We start from the raw sequence: 12814 nt of genomic DNA on the forward strand, positions 1-12814 counted from the left end.
ATTTGCTACTGGCACGCTGCTCCCATAACGTGTTTGTACCGTATTTTTCGCCCCATAGGACGCATCGGCCCATAGGACGCACCTAGTTTTTTGGGGGGGAAATAAAGAAAAAATATATATTTTCCCCCCAGGTGCAGGGCTGGGGCGGGGGAAGCCCGAGCTTCCCCGACCCCGGCCCCCAGAACAGGCTGGTATCCGCTAGCTGTGGGAGAGTTGCGCAGCTCTCCCATGGCTAGCGGAGCGCTGCTCGAAGCCTGAAGCTTGGGGCGTGCTGAGCTCAGCACGCCCCAAGCTTCTGGGTGCAGGCAAGCTCTCTGCTAGCAGCGGATAGCTTCCTGAAGCCTGGAGAGCGAGAGGGGTCGGTGCACACTGACCCCCTCGCTCTCCAGGCTTCAGCGAAAGCCTGCATTTGCTCCATAGGACGCACACACATGTCCCCTTCATTTTTGGAGGGGAAAAGGTGCGTCCTATAGAGCGAAAAATACGGTAATTTCTTTGTTCTTTTGTTTGATTTTGCATGGTTATGGATTTATTTTGCCCCACCTGCCATTGGAATGTGGCCTCCAGGAAGGCTGGCAGCATTCAAATCTGGCACTTGGGGCAGAAAGCGGTTCTTGCATAAAAGTTATTTTTGTACGCTACTACTGCAGCCCATAGGGACGCGGGTGGCGCTGTGGGTTAAAGCCTCAGTGCCTAGGGCTTGCCGGGCTGCCGGTCGGCGGTTCGAATCCCCGCGGCGGGGTGCGCTCCCACTGTTCGGTCCCAGCGCCTGCCAACCTAGCAGTTCGAAAGCACTCTTGGGTGCAAGTAGATAAATAGGGACCGCTTAACAGCGGGAAGGTAAACAGCTTTTCCGTGTGCGGCTCTGGCTCGCCAGAGCAGCGATGTCACGCTGGCCACGTGACCCGGAAGTGTCTTCGGACAGCGCTGGCCCTTGGCCTCTTTGAGTGAGATGGGCGCACAACCCTAGAGTCTGTCAAGACTGGCCCGTACGGGCAGGGGTACCTTTACCTTACTGCAGCCCATGTTTGGTTAGCCCAAAAATGGAAGACGAGTGAGGTCCCAAGCAAAGAAGAATGGCAACTTAAGTTGACAGAATATGCTCAACTCTCTATAGAATAAGAGAACAAGAAGAATATACGTTTAAAGAAGATTGGAAAACGTTTATTGAATATATGGGAAATAATTGTGTGCTGCTGAAAACGCTGGCAGCATTAAGACAGTGTAAACAAGTTTTGATGGATGCAAGAATGGAATACTGAATGGTACCTTTTGTAAAATATGCAGGGAATTATGATATGTGAAATGAACCATGGAAAGAGAAGAAGGGAAGTCATTGATAGCTTAAGGATGTAAAACGAGTATTTAAAATTATAAAGCAGAAAACTCAATAAAAATTATATACAAAGAGAGAGAGAGAGGTTCCTCAGTCCTGAACTAGAGAAGACTAGGCAAAGCTTATATTTTGAATACCAGGGCAGGGGCTAGTAATTTAATCAGTAGCTCGATAGCATATATTTCTTGACAAATCAGATTGTGACAAAAGCAGTATAAAGAGGACTGTCACATGCCCCGAACGAAACGAAAAACAAGGATTATAAATTAATTTTCAAGTGCAATAAAATTTCCACTGGTCTGGTGGTACTGCAACCAGAATTTGGTCAACTATAAAAGCAACCAGCAGTTCTGCTTTTACAATTAATCATCCTGCACTCTCCCAAGTTCGTTAGCAGTCTCTGCTTTTCAGGGCCCGGTCGCTTACCAGGTGTGCCAAACTGGACGCAGTTTTCTAGCGTTCTCACAAATTCTGTGTCGCTGAGTTTGATGACGTGCAAGCTGTTTGCCTTTTCCATGTGCTTCACCCACTTGTTGGCTTGGCCCTGAGGATCGATCATGAGAGGCCATCTTCTCGCGTTTCTGGAGAGAAAGACATGGGAGAGCACAAAACCTTGCGAACGAGGTTTCACTTGTCTTCTGTCGCAGTGCAACCCTTATGCATGTTTACTGGGAAGTAAAAACGAATGAACCAACCAGAGATGCCTTAGGGAAATGATCCTGCCCCCTTAGCAAGTCAGTAGGCTTGTGTGCCCAACAGCAGCATAACTAGATTTGATGGGGCAAGGTTTAGTAGTAATATATATATATATATATATATATATATATATATATACCCTGTCCATCTGGCTGGGTTTCCCCAGGCGCTCTGGGCAGCTTCCAATGTACTTAAAATACATTAAAAAATCGGTCATTAAAAACTTCCCTAAACAGGGCTGCCTTCAGATGTCTTCTAAAAGTCAGATAGTTGCTTATTTCCTTGACATCTGATGGGAAGGCGTTCCATAGGGCAGGCACTGGGGTGAGTGGGTGGGTACCTTTTTAGTGCAAATGAATTCTTACTACTTTCTCAATAGGGATGATACGCTTGTCAAAACGAAGAGCCCATAAATTAATTCTGAGTGAATTAATCAAATCAAATCAAATTAAATCTGAACGAACCAACATTAATTCCTTTTCACACTTTGTTCCTGTCCCTGTCTCAAAACTTGGGCATGCAGCCCTCTGAGGCCTGGCCATGGGGCAATGTGACCCTCAAACCAAAAAACACTCAGCACCTGTTTAGAGTACAGTGGTAACCTGGTTCTCAAACTTAATCCGTTCTGGAAGTCCGTTCCAAAACCAAAGCATTCCAAAACCAAGGTGGGCTTTCCCATAGAAAGTAATGCAAAATGGATTGATCTGTTCCAGACTTTTAAAAACAACCCCTAAAACAGCAATTTAACACGGATTTTACTATCTAACGAGACCGTTGATCCATAAAATGCAAGCAATAAACAATGTACTGCAGTCACACAATCTATCAGTAGCTGAACTGGGTTCCACACAGTCACAAAAACAAAACAAAACAAGCCCACGAAAACAAAAACGCAAAATAAATAGCAAAAACAAACAGACCTCAGCGTAACATTCAAAACACAAGTGTGGCACTCAAATCAGAAGCGTAACACTCAAAAAGGAGCACGTTCGGCTTCTGAAAAAAGTTCGCAAACCGGAACACTGACTTCCGGGTTTGCGGTGTTTGGGTTCCAAGTTGTTTGAATACCAAGGCGTTTGAGAACCAAGGTACTACTGTATTCCTTCCAGCAGTGGCTGAGATTATATATTTTTAAAAAAGCTTTTTTAAAAAAACTATTGAGATTAATGATGTCTGTCTGAAACATCTGCTACTTACGAGATAATAATGCCATTGTCAATGGAAAATGTGTCAGAAGGCAGCCCGGCGATGTTCCAGGCTCGGATTTTAACCGGGTCTCCTAAAGTTGCCGTTAGAGAAAAGTCATCTGAGCAAGGGATGCCTCTTGCCTTCAATGTCAATATCCAGTCCCGTGCTTGGTTCTGCAAGGGAAGGGCGCCAAGTGTTAGCCAAAGTCACCTTCGGCCGCTGCTAGATCTGCATGAGAAGCAATGCCAGTCTCATGGCAGTCCAAAGCGTTAGAGCTCACTGCCAAAGTCTTGTCGCCTTTGGTGACTGCAAGGGCAAGTCTGTGTGTTCCTCCTTACAATTCTAAACAGCATGCTTGCCACCAGTTATTACGGGGACAATACAGATATCCAAGAGCTACTTCAAAGTAGAGCTCTCACCCAGTTAGAGGAAATCTTAGCCAATTAATCATGGGCGTTTCAGGCAATCAGATGATTAATAAATAATCCATTACAGTGGTGCCTCGCAAGACGAAATTAATTCGTTCTGCAAGTTTTTTCGTCTTGTGAATTTTTCATCTTGCGAAGCACGGTTTCCCATAGGAAATGCATAGACTGTTTCCCATAGGAATGCATTGACGAATGCGCAAGACGTTTTCGTCTTGCGAAGCAAGCCCATAGGGAAATTCGTCTTGCGAAGCAACTCAAAAAACAAAAAACTCTTTCGTCTTGCGAGGCATTCGTCTTGCGAGGTACCACTGTAAATCTGCACATATCTGCATATAAGGAAGAAAACCTTAACTTTCAACTAGAAGTGAAAATGATCTCGTAAGGAAGTGTGGCCATTTAAACTGCCAGCATGAAGTTGGAGTCCCATCAAAGAAAACGACAGAAGTGTCTAGCCTCTGCTCAATTATTTCCCCCATTCTCTGACTTCATCTATTCTAACCTGTCAGAACCAAACCTGAAAGTCTCATTAGTGTCTCATTCATTTGCGAGAGCAAAGAGGAGCCACCCATTTTGCTGATGATCCTGCTCCGAAAAAAGTCCCAGAGTTGTGTTTCCCTGTGTTCCTTCTCTTACAGAAAACACCAAGTTTTATTTTAATCTCTTTTCTTCTCTTCCAGATTCAGTTAAACGTCTGGCCAAGCTGGGGGGAACCAGCTGCTTATTTGGTATAGAAACATTTCAATCACACACAAAAATGTCATTTATTCCTTCATTCCTTACCTGACGGTAGCTGGATGTGAAGGCTCCCAGATAAGCCACAATGCCTGATGAGATGAGGATATCGCCTGTCAAATTGATATACTGCTTTCCGAGTTCCAAAGCTGTCTGGCTCCAACGCGTTTTCTCACCCCCAAGGCCACCAAGTAATTTTTCTGCACGGTCCAGCTTTTTGCTGCACAGGTCAACCTTAAAATCAAAACATAAAACTTTAGGCAAAATACTTTGCAGCTATTGTTACCGCAGATTTTGCTTTTAATGCTTCTGAGAGCAAGCACAGATGCATCGATTTTGCCAGGCTATATTATTATTTCTCAATAAAATAAATGGCCTTTGGAATTTGAAGTTGCAATGCCTTAAGGGGGGAAAGCGGGGAAGAAAACGTGTGTGACAGATTGTCATGGCTGAATTCAGCAAGGCCTATGGCATTTCCATTCTTCTTTCCTTCAAATAAATTATTGCCTTCCGCCTGAAATGTGAAATTGATAATGGATTTATATGCGATACAGAAAACAGTAGCATCTGAAAAAGCAATGCATAGCTCACGAAAGCATTGTGCTGACTTACGAAGGTCACTTTCATATGAATGCTGCCCATGAGCTAAACGCAGACTGAATTTTCTATCGGCTTCTCAAATATGTCTGCCGATATTGGAGATTTTGGAAACGCAGCACAGGGTTGCAAATTCACACAGGGACCAACATTGTCTGCTGGCTGTGAATCTATGCTGCAAACATTCTTGGCTAATAAGAAAGGGAGGAAGAAAAGGAATCTGGGAGAGACCTGGACCTAAGGACCCCTCCTTCTCCCTTGTTTCCTCTTTTAAACTCTGCAGATTTGGTAGGAAAAATTCAGGCATACAGGCAGAAGCTGTACCTCTGCCAGACTAAAGTCCAACACACAAAGAAGTGGTAGGTGCATGCTACAAAGAGAGACTCCCTTGGGTTCATTTTCTCTTCACCTTTATTCCATTTCCAAGCACAATTCAAAGCGTTGGTGCTAACCTTGAAAGCCGTAAACGACCTTGACCCAGAAGAAGCGTCTCCACCACCATCGTTCAGCCTGGACATTGAGGTCCAGCTCCAAGGGCCTTCTGGCGGTTCCCTCCCTGCAAGACGTCAGGTTACAGGGAACCAGGCAGAGGGCCTTCTTGGTAGTCGCACCTGCCCTGTGGAACTCCCTCCCATCAGATGTCAAGGAAATAAACAACTACAGTGGTACCTCTCTGGTTAGGTACTTAATTTGTTCCAGAGGTCCGTTCTTAACCTGAAACTGTTCTTAACCTGAAGCACCACTTTAGCTAATGGGGCCTCCCCCTGCTGCCGTGCTGCCAGAGCACGATTTCTGTTCTCATCCTGAAGCAAAGTTCTTAAGCCGAGGTACTATTTCTGGGTTAGTGGAGTCTGTAACCTGAAGCGTATATAACCTGAAGTGTATGTAACCCGAGGTACCACTGTATATGGCTTTCAGGGAAGTTTTTAATGTTTGATGCTTTATCGTGTTTTTAATATTCTGTTGGGAGCTGCCCGGAGTGGCTGGGGAAACCCAGCTGGATGGGTGGGGTATAAAAAATATATTATTATTATTATTATTATTATTATTATTATTATTATTATTATTATTATTTATTCAGATGCTTCCATGTTCCAGCAAAAGGCATAGCTTTGCATTGCAGGGGGTTCCAACCAAACAATTATTTGATTCTGTGTTCCACACCATAGCATCTTTCTGCTTTGCATTATGTTCCTCGGTGACAAGGGCCTTACTAGACAGATCAGACCAAGGGTCAATCTAATCCAGACCATAAATTCAAAGCACTAGGATACTACTGCAACAATCATGGCTACGCCTAAAAAATCCTAGCAGCTGTAGTTTGTTCCGGGTGCTCAGAGTTGTCAGGAGACCTCTATTCATCTCACAGAGCTAGAGTTCCCTGGGAGGGTTGACTGTCAGCCAGCACTATAGGGGGGAGGGTGGAAAGGGATGGAGAATGAAGACCAACAGCAAGAGGAAAGAGGCAGGAACAGGAGAGCGAAGCGTGGAAAGGTGGAAGCCAGTGTGACTGTGGGAGAGGAGGAGGAGGAGAATGCTGTTAAGGGAGAAAAGGAACCAGAAATTGGAGGAGAGAGAGAAGTAAGAGGGCTATGAAGGAGGATCAGAAAGGGAGCAAAACACCTTACCAAGGACCCCTTTGGGGAAGCCTGTCTAATGCTGGCAGGCTCTATGGATCCCTTCTGGCTTGAGAGCAGTACATGTGAAAAGGATCTAGGAGTCTTGGTTGACCACAAACTTGACATGAGCCAACAGTGTGACGCGGCAGCTAAAAAAGCCAATGCAATTCTAGGCTGCATCAATAGGAGTATAGCATCTAGATCAAGGGAAGTAATAGTGCCACTGTATTCTGCTCTGGTCAGACCTCACCTGGAGTACTGTGTCCAGTTCTGGGCACCACAGTTCAAGAAGGACACTGACAAACTGGAACGTGTCCAGAGGAGGGCAACCAAAATGGTCAAAGGCCTGGAAACGATGCCTTATGAGGAACGGCTAAGGGAGCTGGGCATGTTTAGCCTGGAGAAGAGGAGGTTAAGGGGTGATATGATAGCCATGTTCAAATATATAAAAGGATGTCACATAGAGGAGGGAGGAAGGATGTTTTCTGCTGCTCCAGAGAAGCGGACACGGAGCAATGGATCCAAACTACAAGAAAGAAGATTCCACCTAAACATTAGGAAGAACTTCCTGACAGTAAGAGCTGTTCGACAGTGGAATTTGCTGCCAGGGAGTGTGGTGGAGTCTCCTTCTTTGGAGGTCTTTAAGCAGAGGCTTGACAACCATATGTCAGGAGTGCTCTGATGGTGTTTCCTGCTTAGCAGGGGGTTGGACTCGATGGCCCTTGTGGTCTCTTCCAACTCTATGATTCTATGATTTTCCTCAGGTATTCAGGGGGATCAGATAGACCTGTGTAGAATAGGAGCTATCCATTGCACACAGACCCTCTCTGACAAAAGACCGAGTTCACATACGGCTTGGAACTGACATCACTGTTACCTAGCATGGCAGCAAATCCAGAGATCTAGGGAGCTCATTAAAGCCCGTGGCCTAAATTTGTCTTCTCTTTAAAGGTAAAGGTAAAGGGACCCCTGACCAGTCATGGACAACTCTGGGGTTGTGGCGCTCATCTCGCTTTACTGGCCGAGGGAGCCGGCGTACAGCTTCTGGGTCATGTGACAAGCATGACTAAGCCTCTTCTGGCAAACCAGAGCAGTACACAGAAACGCCGTTCACCTTCCCGCCGCAGCGGTACCTATTTATCTACTTGCACTTTGACGTGCTTTCAAACTGCTAGGTTGGCAGGAGCTGGGACCGAGCAAAGGAAGCTCACCCCATTGCGGGGATTCGAACCGCCAACCTTCTGATCGGCAAGCCCTAGGCTCTGTGGTTTAGACCACAGTGTAGCATTACCTAAGGCAATACTCACCGGCAATACAAAAAAGGCAATACTCACCGGCCAACAGGCACGGCATAAGACGGTTCAGAAACTTCAGCTAGTGCAGAATTCAGTGGCCAGGTCACTCACTGGAACAAGGCGGTTTGAGTATATTACACCGATTCTGGTCCAGCCGCACTGGCTACCAATTAGTTTCCAGGCCCAATTCAAAGTGCTGGTTTTGACCTATAAAGCCTTAAAAGGCGCAGGACTGCAATACCTCAAGGACTGCCTCTTTCCATATGAACCTCCCTGGACCCTGAGATCATCTTCTGAGGCCCTCCTCCTCAAGAGGTCCAGATGGTGGCAACACAAGAACGGACCTTCTCTGCAGTGGCTCCCCATCTGTGGAATGCTCTCCCCAGGGAAGTTTGCTTGGCACCTTCATTATACACCTTTAGGCGCCAGGCAAAAACGTTCCTTTTTAACCAGGCCTTTGGTTGATCTTATTGACATCCAGAACCCTTTTAGAATGTGGCTTTTGGGGGCGGGGTGAGGTATTGGGTTACTGCTTCTGGTTTGATTTTATATGTTGTTGGTCTTGTTGTGAACTGCCCTGAAACCTCCGGGTATTGGGCAGTGTATAAATTGGATGGATGGATGGATGGATGGATGGATAAATAAATAAATAAATAAATAATCCCAGCACAGAGTCTTCCATAAAGCAGGCACCCCCAAACTCGGCCCTCCAGCTGTTTTGGGACTACAATTCCCATCATGCATGACTACTGGTCCTGATAGCTAGGGATGATGGGAGTTGTAGTCCCAAAACAGCTGGAGGCTCAGGTTTGGGGATGCCTGCATAAAGTCTCTCTTGATGCAACTGACTCTGGAGGCTGCCAGGAAGAAAATGGCAAAAGGAGAACCGTCTTCCGCCACAGCTTCTCAGGATCAAAGTCTCTGAATTTTTAAATGGCGCATCTGATTGCCAGATGCCTGAGAGCCCTGCTGAAGGTCAGGACAGAGACACCCTAAATAAATAACGCGAACCTACGAGCCGACTCCATGTTACTTACCTGGTTCTCTAGGTCTGCTTTCTCCTGCTTCTTCTGTTCCAGTGTCTTTTGAAGTTTCGCGAGCTTGTCCTGAACTTCCTTCAGGGCTGCTTGTTTCTTTCTCAAGCCATCCATAGCAATCTTCAGCTCCCCTTCGGCTGCGCTCAGCTTTATCTTCTTAGGGGCAACAACTTTGGCCACTCTGACAAAATGGTAACATGTCACAGAGACCGTTTTTAGGCATCCACATGCAAACAAAACACAATTTATGCCCCATTTTTGCATCAAGACTCCCCCCCCCCGCCACACACAGAGCCACACGCATGGCAATTTTTGAGGTATTAGTTTTTGTACTTCCTTCTCCCTAAAACACTTGTTTTTGTATGCACTCAAACTTTAAAATACTATTTAATGCATTTTAAATCACAAAATATAGAGAAGTGCAAAAACAGAAAAGTAACTGTGTTGTAATCTACGTATTAGCCTGAAAAGCATATATCAGGTTGGCTTACTAAAAGATGCTGATTGAACAAAATCCTTGAGCATCCCAACTAAATTCTGAGACTGTCTGTTCCACTGTCCAGCAGCTATATTATTATTAATTAAATTTGTGTACTGTCCTATACCCGCAGGTCTCAGGGAGGTTCACAACATAAAACCACAATAAAAGGTAAAGGGGTCCCTGACCGTTAAGTCCAGTCACGGACAACTCTGGGGTTGCGGCGCTCATCTTCCTTTACTGGCCGAGGGAGCCAGCATTTGTCCGCAGTCAAGACCACCACAAACACATTCCTTTAACTGCTGCTGTTGTAATATTTGTAGATGCTTCCGTGTTTTATAGATTGTGGTTTTATGGGTTTGCGACACGTTATTGGGTTTTGTTAAGTTGTGGGTGAACATATCAGATGACACAGCGACTCTTCAAACGGCTCTTATTTATTCACAGGCCAGAACAGAACTGAACTGAAGGGTTCAGCCAGCCTGCTTATATAGAGCTCCACTAGAACGCAACAGTAACCATTTTCTGTAACTATCCAATCACTGAACGTCACTTTCAATCCCTTATTTGCATATGTGGACCTGAGTGAAAACTATCTACAGTATCCCCCTGCTGGCCCAGGGTGAGAACTTCAGTACATTACAGGTTTTATGTTATTAAATATGCTGTGAGGAAGGCGCCTTGGGAGGGGTAAGGCGACCTCTCAAAGCTGAAATGAATGACTGCTCTTAAAGAAGGACTTACTTATCGTAGGAATCCATGGCAATGACCCATTTGCATAGGCCTTCTGCGGCCGTGGAAGCATTCCGGATCTTCTCTGGCACAAACTCAGGATTGGTGATATACTGTTTTCTAATGATGCTCATGTACGCTGGAGGGATGTTGTCCTTGTCGTACTCATGAAGCGACTGCAAAAATCTCATGTCCCCCAGGAGTTTCTTAGCAGGACCCCAGAAATCTTCTATCTTTTTCCCTGTACCTGTGGGGTCTGGGATTTTATCTGCCTTGATGCCTTTCAAGATGCAAATGGTTTCCATGACAAGCTTCACGCCAGCAGGAGGGCTCTTCATCGACTTCACAACAGTGATATCCTTAAAAGAAGTCATAGTTCTTCCATCTCTAGAGTTCAAGCATTCTACTAGATTTCATCTCAATATATCCACATCAATGTGGTTAGCATCAGAAATCTTGCAGCGAATGCACCATCAATTTCACATCTCACATTCCCCCCCTTCCCCAGCTTTTATTCTCATTCCTACCTTACTTCACCACCATCTACATCAGGGGTCAGCAACCTTTTTCAGCCGTGGTGGGCCAGACTATTTTTCGGGGGGTGGGGATGAACAAATTCCTACGCCCCACAAATAACCCAGAGATGCATTTTAAATAAAAGCACACATTCTACTCACGTAAAAACACCAGGCAGGCCCCACAAATAACCCAGAGATGCATTTTAAATAAAAGAATAAAAGCACACTTTCTACTCATGTAAAACACCAGGCAGGCCCCACAAATAACCCAGAGGTGCATTTTAAATAAAAGGACACATTCTGCTCGTGTAAAAATACGCTGATTCATGGACCGTCCATGGGCCGAATTTAGAAGGCGATTGGGCCGCATCCGGCCCCCGGGCCTTCAGTTGCCTACCCCTGATCTAAATGTTGCACAAATGTTAAGTTTAGGGAAGCTTTTTCTAATATACACCAAAGACCTATCTGAGCCATTTTGTCTGAGGCAAAATGGCCATTGCAAAACAAAGGAATACTACAAGTAGCTACAGTACAATCAAAAATTGTTCCCCATGGCTTCTTCCGACAGCATCTGGTATTGTTCTGTCTGCATTAAGATAGATTCCAAAATGTGGAACTGTCACAGTTAGACTGACAAGTCAACAACATACCTTTCCTTCCTTTAAATATCATTTTCTTTCAAAGCTGATATTGCAGCCATAGTAGCCAAAGGGCCGAGATCCCTTTGGGTCAATTATGCAGGGCAGGGCTTACCTACCCCCCCCCCCCAATATTTTATTCAAGTTGGCACCCCGACTGCATCTTATTATTTTCAAAATACATTACAGTATTGCTTTCTAAAACTCCTAGCTATATGATTCAGCAATCTGAAAATAAATCCTAAAACACCGTTGTATATATGTTGCATATATTCAGAACGTTGTATATATTCAGAACACACAACCAAGAAGTAAGTCAGTCTGTCTGTCTGTCTGTCTGTCTCTCTCTCTCTCTCTGGGTTGCCATATGCCCTCTTTTTCCAGGACACGTCCTCTTTTTCATGGGTATATAAAATGAGCGTTGTCATAGCGATCCATTGTTAAAAGTAGAAGTTGGCAGCGTTTAAGGAGATAACAGAAATCACTGGGTTAAAGCTGACCAAAAGTCCAGAGATAGCATTATCATCAATTTACGGTGGGGTGGAAGGTTCGCAGGCTAGGAAGGCCTTGCTCACAAATTTATTGACAGCTGCACAAATTATTATAGCTAGGAACTGCAAGGAGCAAGCAGAATATAAGGTGGAAGAATGGTATAAACAGGTATGGAATATAGCTATTAATGACAAATTAACATGAGCTATTAAGGTAAGATGGGGAATACGCAGGGGAAATGATTTTGAGAAGATATAGAGGGTGTTTATAGAATACGTACTATTAAAATGGAAAGGGCTCAAACCATCACAAGAGGTGTTGAAATTTTGGGAGGTTGGATAGTTACAATGGAATGGTCTCGGGGTAGGGTGCACATTTTTATTCTTGTTTGTTTATTATTATTACTTTGTAAAAAATAAATTTAAAAAAGAATGTATAAAATGTAAATGTATAAAATATAATTAAAAGAACGGGATTTTTAAAAGTAGAAATTGGCAAATGTGTCCCCCTTTTTGCTCTTCAAAATATGGCAACCCTATGTCTCTCTCTCTGTATACACACACACAGAGAGAGAGAGAGAGACACACACATATACACACACAGTGGTACCTCTGTTTATGAGCTTAATCCATTCCGGATGTCCGTTCTTAAACCAAAACCGTTCTTAAACCGAGGCACACTTTCCCTAATGAGGCCTCCCACCACCAGTGCCCTTCCACCGTTTAGCTTCCGTTTGTAGACCGAGGTAAAGTTCACAAACCGGGACACTACTTCCAGTTTTATGGAGTTCTTAAATTGAATTGTTCGTAAACAGGACTGTTCTTAAACCAAGGTATCACTGTGTGTACACACACACACATATACACACACACACACACACATATACCGTATTTTTCGCTCTATAACACGCACCAGACCATAACACGCATGTAGTTTTTAGAGGAGGAAAACAAGAAAAAAATATTCTAAACGAAACAGTGGATGTATGATTTTTGTGGTTCATGCTATGGCCACAGACATGTGATCTG

At 44.6% G+C, this 12814-nt stretch overlaps 1 protein-coding gene across 1 annotated transcript in view; it reads right to left on the reverse strand.

Annotated features, from left to right (window-relative positions):
- The window catches only part of DNAH7 (dynein axonemal heavy chain 7), a 151312-nt gene that overhangs the window by 43704 nt on the left and 94794 nt on the right, over positions 1–12814 (reverse strand). Inside the window, exons 43-47 of the mRNA XM_083404258.1 lie at positions 10151–10497; positions 8929–9109; positions 4429–4614; positions 3230–3393; positions 1763–1917 (exon numbers count right to left, since the gene is read on the reverse strand). Coding sequence (XP_083260384.1) covers positions 1763–1917; positions 3230–3393; positions 4429–4614; positions 8929–9109; positions 10151–10497 — 1033 coding nt within the window. The remainder of the gene's footprint in view (positions 1–1762; positions 1918–3229; positions 3394–4428; positions 4615–8928; positions 9110–10150; positions 10498–12814) is intronic.

This window comes from Podarcis tiliguerta, assembly GCF_965153285.1.
Source record: "Podarcis tiliguerta genome assembly, chromosome: 1".
Taxonomy (NCBI): domain Eukaryota; kingdom Metazoa; phylum Chordata; class Lepidosauria; order Squamata; family Lacertidae; genus Podarcis; species Podarcis tiliguerta.